Source organism: Bos grunniens, chromosome 5 (assembly GCF_055505025.1).
Source record: "Bos grunniens cultivar Pamir isolate PY7600 chromosome 5, Bosgru_T2T1.0, whole genome shotgun sequence".
Lineage (NCBI taxonomy): Eukaryota > Metazoa > Chordata > Mammalia > Artiodactyla > Bovidae > Bos > Bos grunniens.
Genome location: NC_141169.1, coordinates 79,615,615 through 79,628,367, shown reverse-complemented (window position 1 = coordinate 79,628,367; position 12,753 = coordinate 79,615,615). Strand labels below are relative to the sequence as shown.

General features: G+C 39.5%; 1 protein-coding gene and 1 long non-coding RNA gene across 11 annotated transcripts in view; one reads left to right on the top strand and one right to left on the bottom strand.

Moving 5' to 3' along the window:
• Positions 1-2,108: 2,108 nt before the first annotated feature.
• The window catches only part of DENND5B (DENN domain containing 5B), a 224,053-nt gene continuing 213,408 nt past the window's right edge, over positions 2,109-12,753 (bottom strand). For all 9 annotated transcript variants that reach the window (XM_086401458.1, XM_086401461.1, XM_086401460.1 and 6 more), the window contains 4 exons: positions 10,948-11,030; positions 10,601-10,727; positions 8,566-8,740; positions 2,109-7,076 (listed from right to left, as the gene is read on the bottom strand). In XM_086401458.1, coding sequence (XP_086257584.1) covers positions 6,893-7,076; positions 8,566-8,740; positions 10,601-10,727; positions 10,948-11,030 — 569 coding nt within the window. In that variant the 3' untranslated portion in view covers positions 2,109-6,892. The remainder of the gene's footprint in view (positions 7,077-8,565; positions 8,741-10,600; positions 10,728-10,947; positions 11,031-12,753) is intronic.
• Positions 7,028-10,989, top strand: LOC147372504 (uncharacterized). Of its 2 annotated transcripts, none has more exons than XR_015164138.1 (2): positions 7,028-7,157; positions 10,959-10,989. It is a non-coding gene; the product is annotated as an uncharacterized LOC147372504 (long non-coding RNA). The 2 variants fall into 2 exon arrangements; XR_015164139.1 differs by having other exon boundaries at positions 7,139-7,255.

The following is a 12,753-nucleotide window of genomic DNA, read 5'->3' as shown; positions in this document are numbered from 1 at the left end:
AGGGAGGCTTGGGGGGCTCTGTAGTGAGCTTTACTGGTATCACACCTCTCCATGCAGGGCTTCCCTGGCACCTCCTTCTCCAGTGGCTTTCCAGCAAGTTCTGGGCTATGCCACCTCTCCAAGGATGTTTCCCTGGCACCTGACAGCAGATTCCAAACAAGTGGCACTGGTGCAGCATCTCAGTGAGCTCCTCTGCCAGCTAGCGGGCCATGGCTGTGCCCTCTTTAATAAAGTCTGACTCTCAGCCTAAGTGGGAGGGGGCTCTTTGAGGTTTACCTTGCCTCAGCCCTAGAGTTGGTAGCTGCTCCCCATATGTGCTATTTTTGTATTCTTTAGAGTTCTTTTTATTGCTTAGTAGCAAATCCTTCATCATTCCAGTTTCTTATTATAGTAGTCTGTGATGGTTAATTTTATGCATTAACTTAGCTGGGCCGTGGTACCCAGATATTTAATCAGACATTATTCTGGAAGTTTCTGTGACGGTGTTCTTCAGATGAGACAAACATTTACATTGGTAGACTTTGAGTAAAGCAGATTATCCTCCATAATGTATCCAATCTGTTGAAGGCCTCAATTCAGCATAGGCTGACCTCGTTTGAGCAAGAAGAAATTCTGCCAGTCAGTTATCTTTGAACTTGAACTACAGTTCCTTCCTTGGGTCTCCAGTCCACCAGCCTAACCTGCAAATTTTGGATTTACCATGGCTCCACAACTGTCAGGTGATTCCTTAAAATAAATCTCTCTCTATACATATACACACACACACACATCTGTATACATCCTTAGCTCTGTTTCTCTGGATAATTCTAACAGTTCTAAACATTAAACTACCTCTCTTCAGATTGCTATGTGGTTTCTGTCTCTTGATTTGGATCCTGACAAATACACCATTATTTTCCCCTGAACTCAGAATCCATAGTGCAACTATCCAACATCTTTACTTGGATGTCTAACAGGCATGCCAAACTTACAGCCAAAAGTAAGCTCTTGATGTTCCTCCTGCAAACTTGTTTCTCTTACGCTTTTTCCAATCGCAGCTAAAGACAACTCCATTTTCAGTGAGGCTTTCCCTGGCTAACCCACTTTACAATTGCAGTCCATCTTTAAGCAGCCCCAGCCACACTTTCAATCCTTCTTCTTCTTTGCTTGTTATTACTGTTATCTAATTATTATATGTATTGGGCTTCCCAGGTGGCTCAGTTGGTAAAGAATCTGCCTGCCAATGCGGGAGATGTGGGTTTGGTCCCTGGGTAGGAACATTCCCTGGAGAAAGAAATAGGAACCCACTCCAGTATTCTTGCCTGGAAAATTCCATGGACAGAGGAGCCTGGTGGGCTACAGTCCATGGGGTCACAAAAGTGTTGGACATGACTCAGCGACTAAACATCAACTATATGTATTACTTGTCATGTTTATTAGGTAATTTGCTCCATTAGAATATAAATTCCATAAAAGCAGGAATCTGATGTGTGTGTGTGTTTAAACTGCTGCATGGTCATAACCTAAAGTAATGCTTAACATGTGGTGAATAATCAATGCATCTCTGCCTTTCACTTTTAGTAAGGACTACAGTGCTAGTTATTTTTGAACGTCTTGTTTATCCCAAATTCATAAATACATTCTACATTTTCTTTCAAAAATTGTTTTTGCTGTTTATGTTTAGATTGTTAAGCTAAGAACTGATTTTTCTGTATGGTGTGAGATAGGGTTCACATTTTCTTTTTACCGCTTCTGGAATAACCAGTTGCCCAGCAGATTATATTTCTATCGTGTGTGTGTGTGTGTGTGTGTGTGTGTGTGCATGCGCGCCTGAATGCATGTGTGTACGCACTCCGTGGAATTCTTCAGGCAAGAATCCTAGAGCAGGTTGCCATTTCCTACTTCAGGAGATCTTCCCGACCCAGGGATTGAACCCACATCTACACTTGTGCCTCTTGCACTGGCAGATGGATTCTTTACCACTGTGCCATCTGGGAAGCTCATATTTCTACCACATAATGGTTTCATGTAGCTTTCTCTCATAATGGCCTTATTGCTCTACTTTCTGGAGTCACTGGCCCTGTGCACTACTCAGTATTAAGGTTCTACAATAATGAAGCAAAACAAAGTATCAACCCCACAGTTTTATTTGTAAAGAACAAAGCATGAAAAGTCATATTTAAATGTACTCCAAAACCTGAAAAACCCACATCAGTTTCTCTGATACATATGTTAAAGTGCTTGATATCACAATACTTTTTAAATTTTAATTATGTTCAGATGAAAAAAAAATCCAGTTCTGATGCATTTTGTTAACAATACAAAGAAAAAAATATATAATTTAAATGCAGAAATGCTTATTTAAAAAAAAGACACACAGGATACATTTATACATGGTTCAAGTGTAACACAGAGAATTCTTTCTATATGTTTAACACCCTCATTTGATTGACAACAGGAACTCTCACCATACCTCTCTACTGTTAACAAGATCTGTCTGGTGTTTGGAATAAAGACTGGGCCACACACAAATACATTTAGGTAAATGTGTCAAAGCGTAATTCCCTCCCACATAACCCAAGGATACCCTGGATTCATTCAAATGAGGAGAATGTTTTTGATGATTTTTTTTCACTCTGATATTAATTGCTCAGTGTGATACCTTTCTGGATCCAATCTTTATTTTGTCCTTGAGAGGACAATCAGGGCTGCTAAGATCTGAAAGGATGAGGTTCTCCTTGGATTATTCTGATCACACTCCATTGGTATCCTCTTCAAAAAGCTTGGAAATCAGTTTGATTCAAGAGTTTTATAAATGGATTTTAATAGGAATAAGAGACCTAGTAGTTTATTATTTGTTTCTCCTTTTACACTAAAAGGTAATATAACAAGTACTTATATAAGAAACACGGACTTCAAATGACATGGATGACGTGGAAATAGAATTCACTTTATAAAAGTAGAGAAGATCTCAAGACTCCATTCTCAATCAATGAAGGTGTATTAATACTGAAATATAAATAGCTATGGTTCAGATTGTCCTTCCAAATGGTGAAAAAGATAGACTAGTTTCTATAAACCTCACAGAGAAAATACTCAACAGTTCTCAAAATGAAAATCTACTGAAAAATCATAATTCTTAGCAGAAAGAAGCTATTTTATAATTAACAGCTACACTCCCAATGCTGTCAAATAAATATTTCCCTGGGCAATCTGAGGTCCTTGTCTGTTGCCTCATGTTTCAAAGTATCTGAGGGGTCAGCATTTACTATACACAAACTGTTATGTATAGTCTCCATCCCTCTTTTATTCCCATTTACATATAACAGTGCTTTATTGCCAAAAAAGGAAATATGAGCAATTCAGTATTTCCCCTGTATATTCATACAGTGTGACAGAAGTTCATTAAAATGATTTCTTAAAAAGCCATGTTAAAGTAAATACCACAGGGTTACAAAAGGTACAAAATGTATGAAATATTTAAAATAAAATTTAGAGGGAAATCATAAATTTTGCAAGCTTTCGGTTTCTTCTACCAGATTCTTGCCACAGTGGGAAAGAGGAAGGGAAGGTCGGGAGGCCTTCCTTCTGTTCTCAGTAGCCCCATTTTCTCCACTGAGAACACTGCTTTATACTGCTCCACACTGAGCCGCAGTCATTTAAGGCGCAGACGAGCCCCCAAACAGAACAGGGCTTCAGGGTCTCACACATAATACCAACACTGGTGTAATGGCCCTATATCAAAAAGGTGATTATTAGGACTTTCAGAACATTTGAAAAACACTTGGAAGATAAGTATTTCAAGAGGTAACATTTTTGACAATTTAATTTTAAAATAATTTCTTCTTAAGCTATTTTGTGAAAATACTAATCATGACTCCAGGCACAACTTTTAATTTATTTTGAAGAAAAAAGTCAAATTTGATTTTTGTATACTTTAACTTTGAAGTATGATGATATAGTGATATACTAATATATTAACAGCAAAAAGTATACCTCTGAGTGACTTTCCAAAGTCAGGTCGGAAGGCTGTGTACACTTATAGGTACATTTATTCTAAGAATTTTGCTGCTGTCCTGCTCAAAATACTTTGATACTCAAAGACAGTTATAAGCCATGTAAGAATTGTCTTACTTACTGTATCTCTTACATGACCCCAAACTCTGCATAAGTATCCTTTTCATTCATCAACTTGGGTTCTAAGAACTTTTTGTTTTCAAATAGAAAATTTCTTCTGAAAAGCCACCATTACCCATCACTAGAAATATTCAAAAGAATGGGCTATAGGGCATTCGGGCAGCTCATAAGGAGGTCCGAGGGGTGTGAAGCACAGGCTGTGTGACTGGACTGTGTATAGACTCCCACGGTGATAACTAAAGGGCACAGCATTCTAGACGATGTGTCCGTTCTGGTGTGATTTCTTCTTCTGAAATTGGTCATTTCACTACTGTAGTCAGATAATAGAAAATGGGATGAAATTTCAGGTCAAACTCTTGGGGGGTATTACTTTCTAAAGTAATGGTTTTACTCACAGGTCTGAAATCCACTTTTGCTCCTAGTTTTGTTTTTGGCCGTGCCATAAGGCTTGTTCCCTGACCAGGGATGAAACCCAGGTCCTCAGCAGTAAAAGTGTGGAATCCTAATCACTGGACTGCCAGGGAATTCCTGCTCCTACTTTTTACAACAGGTGTAATTTTCTATTACTTAAGGTCAATTTGTTAAAATGAATATTAATCCCTATAAATTATTACTGTAAATGAATATTAATCATTATCTGCTACCTATATAGGTGGATGAATTAAGATCCAAGGGTAGAAAGACTTATTATTAATATGAATGCCTTGAAGGCCAGTCTCATGTAGCCTGGTATAATTAAAAAAACATGAATTCTACACCCTGTGCTGCCACTGACCAGGTGTGCAGGTAAGTATTTAATCTCTCTGATCCTTAAGTCTTCCCATCTGTAAAATGAGAAGGCTAGATGAGACAACTCAATTCTAGCATGCTAACCTAAGTCACCTCTCTGTTTGTCCAGAATGTGTCAGAAGCAAGGCCTTCGGAAAAGGTAACAAGAACAAAACCCTAGATTGGATCATTCTGTGGTTTCTCATCATTGAAACAGTAAGCACCTGGGTGAAACAGGTTCTGGGTATGTCCCATAATAGACTCTCCATGTCCCAGGGGTAGCCACACCACTGTGGGCAAACTTTAGCTGCAGGCAAACAAATTTCTGGTCTACCCAGGTCACCCAGACCCATCTTAAACCCTTTCCATGGTTTCTAAATGCTGCCTTCAGTTCTCCCTTACCTCCTCAAAGACTCAGTCACATATTAAAAGGGAGTGTGCCTTGGCTGAATGCAGTGTTTGATAACGGGAGTGGGGCACTTATTTCACTAGTTTCTTCCTCAAGAGAAAAAGGGAAGCAACACTATTGGCTAAAGCCCAGGACCCGCAGATGACACAAGGGTCCTGAGAGGCCATGACTTTGCTTCTCAGTCACAACTGGGAACAAAACCTGGAGCTCTGCTAAGGCAATTTCACTGCTAACAACGTGCAAATGTCTAAATTACTTACAAGACCAACCGTAACATGAAGACTTACGGTAACGTGCTAACACTGTATTTAACTTCCTTAAAAAACACCAAACTGCAAAGTTTCTCACAACGTTTGGTCTTCCAAACTGTTGCCTCTTGTCTGGCTTCCATTTTGCCAGTCTGCGCAGTACTGGCTTTTACCTTCCTGGGCCCGCAGTATTACATTTTCACCCCTGCTTACAAAGGAACATACAGCTGGCCCTGAAACACCCAGAAAGGGTTCATTCTTTCTCTCTTCTGGTATTTGCATTATCATGGTCAACAAATACTTTCACAAAAACATTCCAAGCCACACAGAGTCCTCCTCCTTCTTAGACATTCTTTCCATTTCCTGAGGGGGGATGGGCACTGGAAGAGGGGAGGCGGGTGATTGAAACCAAACAAAGAGTGTTTGTGGTTATTCTTGAGAGGTAACTGCAGGGTTGAGATGGCCAAATTAAAAGTATAGAATCAAACTGCTATTTGCAGTTTTTAAGACTATGAGGCCAACACTCTGAAATTCACATCTCCCCAAAGTCCCTCAAATAACAAGAATAAAAATGTCAAGGATGAAGTTAGTCTAGGCTAATCTTTCCAAAGTGTAAAGAAGTTAATATAATCCCACAATCTCACAGACTTCTCAGGGCTTTGTGTGTTCTCTTTTCAGTGTAGCCAAGCTCCTGGGGTCCAGTATGTAAAATATTTGAATTATATCTTTATCTTGTGCTGATGAAAAAATTTTTCCAAGACTGGAAGAGTGGCTCAATTCAAATTATGAAACCATCTGAAACTTAAAAGATGTAAATGAGGGCTACTCTCCCCTACAGCAGGTAAACTGTTTACATTCACAATATAAAGGGTAAGACACCAGGATGGCTGGCAAGTACATAACAATGCTTTCTGGATTCCTTTGTGGTACCTGGAGGAAATAAAAAGCCCCAATGGGTTGTACTATATTTACATGTTTACTGGCTTCTTCCTGACTAGCACCACTCTCCCCACTACCCAACTCCCAATACTTTTAAGCTACTGATTTTAAGTTACAGGAGTATTCAATCTAAGAAAAGTATCTTATTAGAGTAATAGAATTTCTTAAAGAAGAGAGAATATTTACACACATCTAACACATGAAAATACTCTATTTTATACTAAATTCCAGGTTCAAATGAACTACAATACAGCATTTTGCCTTGTCTGCAGTGTGAGGACTGTTCACATTGGGGGACACGCCGTGCTGCCCCTGCAGTGACTCACTGACTTGTCAGACAAGTCCAAATCCGTCCCCGTTGTGGGGAAGGTTCAGGAACAAGGGTTCTGGTCTGAGTTTCTAGCTAATTGGGTTACACATCCACTCCTTTGATGAGCGAGCCTTCTAAGACTATGGTGAAGTCCTGGATGGTCTGCAGAATGCGGATAAGGGAGTTGACCGTCATGTGATCTCGCAGGAGGGCGCTCTCCTCATACATTCGGGTGATGGCAGGACACTCGGCTAACAGAGGAATCCACTGTGGGAGCAGGCGATCTCTGCAGACCCAAACAGAAACAAGTCCTGAGCACTGCTGCCCTGCTGCAGAACTACACACACACTGGAGCTTTGGACAGAAGGTGCGAGGCTGAATGGGGCGAAATCTAGCCAAGCTCTGAGGTCACCAGACAGAAAATCAAAGTCAAGTAGTTGGATAATTACTGGTTAAAAAGATAAGGTAATGAAACAGTGTACGCTAAGGGGGAAAGGAAACCTATCAGATTCTAAGAGTGAGTTTGCACAAGTTGGCCATCAAGACTTAGATGTGGTAAAGATATTCTCCATTCTGATTCTACCTCTTTTAAAAAGAAGCAGAATGTCATTTTGTATTGTTTAACAGAGATGTTATCCAGACATCTGTGACAAGACATGCCACAGTAGATCTTTTGGGAAGAAAGCCTCCATTAAATTGTAGGGACTAGCACTTTAAAAAAAAATTTACACAACATAAAAAGGTAAGAATAAAATCAAAGCAGAAAACATTAAGTAGATCTTACAAAAAGTAAGTGTTACATTGATTTAATAAATCACAACAGTAAAGAGAGAAAAGGAGATAAGGATCATGCTCAAAAGGAACTTAAAAAGCACAGCTGAAGTTGGACAGCTTTTATTAAGAAGAAATATAGAATTTAGCTCAATTAACTAGCTGTTTCAGTAGGACAGGATCTCATCTTTAATGTTTCCTAATTACACTGACATTAGTATCTGTCGCTAAGTTGCTTAGACACCCTTGCTGAGCAGCTGTCAGTATACCTTCATGACAAGGCAGCTAGCCATCCTACAAGAGGTGCTGGGGCTTAGAAGAAAACAAACACTGCACGGATAAAAAATCTTCTAAGGGTCTGTGTGGTTCATTTCTTACAATTCTGACAGCTGTTTTAAAATTAATGGATTGTATAGCTCCTATGTGTCATTTTACAAAAAGAAAGGGGTAGGAAACTGTCTTAAAGAGACTTTCCACAGTAAGAATTCTACAGTGTCATCAAATTTGAAGCAATATGGTACTGTGTACACACCATACAAGCTCTGTACAGAAAATATGTATGTGTGAGTGTGCTGTTGTGTCCAATACCTCCACCTGTCTGTGGTGCAGTACTGTGTCATGGTTCAGAGCTTGGGGCTCTGGGGTGACACTGGGTATAAATCTTGGCTCTGCCTCTTTCTAGCTGTGTGACCTTTGGAAAGTCTGTTAACTTATCTGTGCCTCTTCTACTTTCTATTTTCTCACCTATACAGTGGGGATATTGCTTGCTCCTTCATGCAGTGGTGGTGGTGAAGTGATAGGAGGGTTAAATGAGATAATACATGGGAAGTGCTAAATATAGTGCCCAACACACAGCAAATACCCAATAAACAGGAGTCTCATAAAACTTGGAATGGAAGAAACCAACCGGAGAGCTTTGGAAGGGGCATGGTTTGGTATAAACCTTTCTAAATTCTTGTTCAACACATGACAAAGATAGGGAAAGTCAAGAACTGGCTTAATACCGTGTTCCAAGGCAAACTAAGATCTGGAATTTGCCATCCTTCCCAATATTCCGGGGTGCAGTATTAATAGCATTTACATAGTGGCAGAAGGTTTTGCAGGATGATTTCTGAATGAGGACATCATCTTCATTATCTAGAATCTGGTCAGTGGTTTCAAAATAAGCAACTGCTCTCTCTGGGGAAGGAAATCAGAGATATCACAATACACATTAATACTTCATATACAAAAAGATGAAACAGTTTATTCTGGAAATACTAAAGATGCTTTGCATTATAGCCATTCCTAAAACCAAAACCATTATTTTATCATTGGTTTCACAATAAATCCTAAAGGCCCATGTTTCCTGGTAGAACCATACGCTCCCAGATATTTATTTTCTAATCTAGACTACACTCTAGATGGTTAGAAAGCTTACTCTCTTTAGAATACCTTCAAAAATGGCAATTGATAGCAACGAAAAAATACACATGGTCTTGTCTGTTAAGACTGGATCCTTCTAGGCGTAAGTAGCAAAGACATGGTAGCCACTGAGGTGGTGCCCTTTGATCCAGTTATAGGATGGCTGGCTAACATTCTGCAGCAAAGTCCTTGAAACAGAACTGCTTCAGTAAATCTGAGGAAGAGTTATTAATACACATATCAGAAGCAGGGCTAGTAAGATTCAGTGCATTCCAAAAGGAAAAAAATACCCCGCTCTAGGGGCCTAGCTCTGTCCACTTTCCTTTCTTTGTCTAAAAGTTCAAATTTGGATAAAACCAACCATTTCATCCAGGTCTTATTTACAAAACATGAAACGATTAATCACCCTGTTAAAGAGACTGTGAATTGTAGAAGAGCTGCATAGCAAAATAAAGAATGCAAAGTTTAGGGAGCTAGAGAACCACAATCTAATTGAACTTTCCTGAAGATGGAAACATTCTATATCTGCAAGGTCCAATTCTATAGCCCCTTGTAGGGCCAGTATGACTAAGGGAGTCAATTTAAAATTTGATTTAAATTAAGTCAATTTAAATAGCCACATGTGACTAGTGGTTACCATACTGGATAGCACAGAACTAGAGTAATCTTTTTAAAACAAATTATATCCTATTCCTCAGCTCCCTGGTAGCTCAGAGTCTGCCTGTAATGCAGGAGACCTGGGTTTGATCCCTGGGTTGGGAAGATCCCCTAGAGAAGGGCGTGGTAACCCACTCGAGTATTCTTGCCTGGAGAATCCAATCCCCATGGACAGAGAAGCCTGGCAGGCTACAGTCCATGGGGTCGCAAAGGAGTCGAACACGACTGAGTAACTAAGCACACCTTAGCGCCAAGTCTTCCAATGGCTTCCCATTCCATTCAGGATAAAGACCAACTGCTTTCAAAGACAAAGAAGGCCCTCCACAACCCGGCTCTAGCAATAAAGATCCTCTCTCCAAATACCCACCTCTCTCCCTCATTCTGTTCCAGTCACACTCACCTCCTTGCTGCTCTACAGAAAGCCAAGCACAGCCCCACCCTGCTCTGCAAGGGCACCTGTCTCAGCCTGGGGTGCTCTCCTCCTGGTATTCACAAGGCTCACTTCCTCACGTCCTTAAAGTCTTTGCTCAACAGTACCTTATCAACAAGGTCTATAACCTTCCTAATTAAAAGAGTTCTCCCACTCCGTTTCCTTTTGCCTTGCTCCATTTTTGTCTGCATCAATGATGACCTTCCAACGTATCAGATAAATTACATATCTGTTATGATTTTGTGTATTGTTTGCCCTCCTGACCCCACAAGATTGTAAGTTTGTCAACCATAGGAATTTCTGTGTCTTGTTTACTTTTAACTTGAAGTGTATATCTTGAGCATCTAAAATAGTTTAGAATATTGTGAACACACACACAGAGATATTTGTTGACTGAATGAAAAGCACAGACACTGCTTATTTGATATTTACTTTGAAAAACATATACCCTTAACACCAACCCTTATTTGCTCAAATTCTTGGGCTTTTTGAGTTTTCTAAGACACATTTCAATGACCTTACAACAATGTACACCAGCTTTAATTTACCTATGAAGTCCCAGATGAAGACATTCTTGTGAAAGATGCGAGCTGATTTGAAGCCATGGTGGAAAACTTGCTCAAGCGCCGCAACTAAGCCGCTCTCTCCACACAGCAGCACAGTGAGGCTTCCTCTCTGTGGAGAGCAACACACAGTGCCAGAGAATGAGCTCCCGCATCGACGTTTAAGAAAACAGCAGAGGAGCAAGTGCTGAGGGTAGCTGTGAAACATGTTTTTGCAGCTATTAACTAGCAAGCTTACAAATAAAAATTAAAGCACCTTTTTATTGCCCTATGTATCATGTATAAAAGCAGCTTTAAAATCCTACCACAGTAAGTTTTATAGCCCATCATACCTCTTTTTCAGGTTTGTGAAAATGTTTCACAATGTTGTTCACAGCTTCTCCAATTCCTTCTTGGATCTGTCCTGCATTGGGTTCTAAAAAATAATGAATAATGGCGGAAATTTCAGGCAAGGAAAATAAACCAAGTACTACAGGACATCAACTGTGCCTGCCTGTGCAGGAAACACTTCACCAGGGCAGGCTGCCTTGTCAGGGATCCATGGAACTTGCCTTGCCAGTTTGGTCAAGTGAGGCATACTGGCACAAAGGAAAAGGATCTAAGAGACCCCCAAGACTCAAATCCCAGCCTTCCCATTCAAAATCTGTAACTATAGTCACCAATTTTAAGTATGTAATTTGATGAGTTTTGACAGATGTGTAGACATGTAACTACCACTATAATCAAAATACAGAAAATTGCCATCAACCCCCAAAGTTCCGCTGTTCCCCTTTTCAGTCAATTCCCTTCCCCAGCTTGTAACTTTGTAACCCCTGTCAACTACTCATCTGCTTTCCATCATTATTATATTGCCTTTTCTAGAATTTAATAAATAGAATTGTATAATGTCTGCTTTTTCTTACCTGGCACAATACTTTTGATTCATCCATGATGTTAGCTATATCAACAGTATTGCTGAATAGTATCCCACCGACTAGATGTATCACTATCTGCTTATCCACTTATCAGCTGGTGGATGTTGCAAGTGTTTCCATTCTGGCTATTATGAATAAAGCTGCTTGGAAAATTTGAGTATGAGTCTTGGTATAGATATATGCATTCATTTCTCTAGGATATATACATCTAGATTGAGAGTTCTGGGTGAAGTGTAGGGTTAGTACATGTATATATCTTTATAAGAAATTGCCAAATGGTTTTTCCTTTTGTATTCCCATTGAAATATATGCGTATTCACTATTGTCTATCCTCTTTTTAGCTATTCTAGTGTATGTGCGGTATTAAGTTTACTTTGGAGGCAGAAAAGAATTATGGATAAAGGGAATCATTTATTAAAGAATAAGGGAGATTGTTAAAGACTGTATCATTCTAATAGTTAATATATCACTATATGCTAACAAACGGATATAGAATAATAATATCTAAGGAAATTGCTTTGTTAACTAAGGACCTCTTAGGTACCTCTTATTAATAAGGTACCTCCAATAACTCATGGTTATTGTCTATGAATTGAAATAAAACCACTTGACTGTCTCTTTAGTTTTCTGTGGCTCCTGTAATAGATGACCACAAATTTAGTAACTTAAAAAAGGGAGAAATTTCTTCTCTCACAATTCCAGAGGGAGAAGTCAGAAATCAGTATCAATGGGTGGAAATCAAGTTGTGGACAGGGCTGTGCTTCCTCAGGAGGCTCAATGGAAGAAGTTGCTCCTTGCCTCTTCAAGCCCAGGTGGCATTCCTTGGCCTGTGCCCACATCATCCAGTCTCTGCCTCCATCTGTCTATTTATTGTCTTCTCCTCTGTGTGTCTAATTTCCTCTATCTTATAACAATACATGTAATTAAATTTAGGGTTCACCTGGATAACCCAGATAATTTCCCTATCTCAAGATCCTTAACTTACTCAATTGAGTAACATTTACATATCCCAGGGATTAAAATTTGATATCCTTGGGAGACTAAGGACCACATTAGTATAAACTAGAAGTTTATTGTGCTATTAAAAATGGCATGTGAACACAATATCCCATCTGTAGAAGTCACTTTTTTATATATTTTGTCACTTCTACAGGAAGTTTGGGGGTGGGGTGGGGAGTGGAATTTTTAGAATTACTCTTAGACAAAGGGGCTTTGGATAACTAG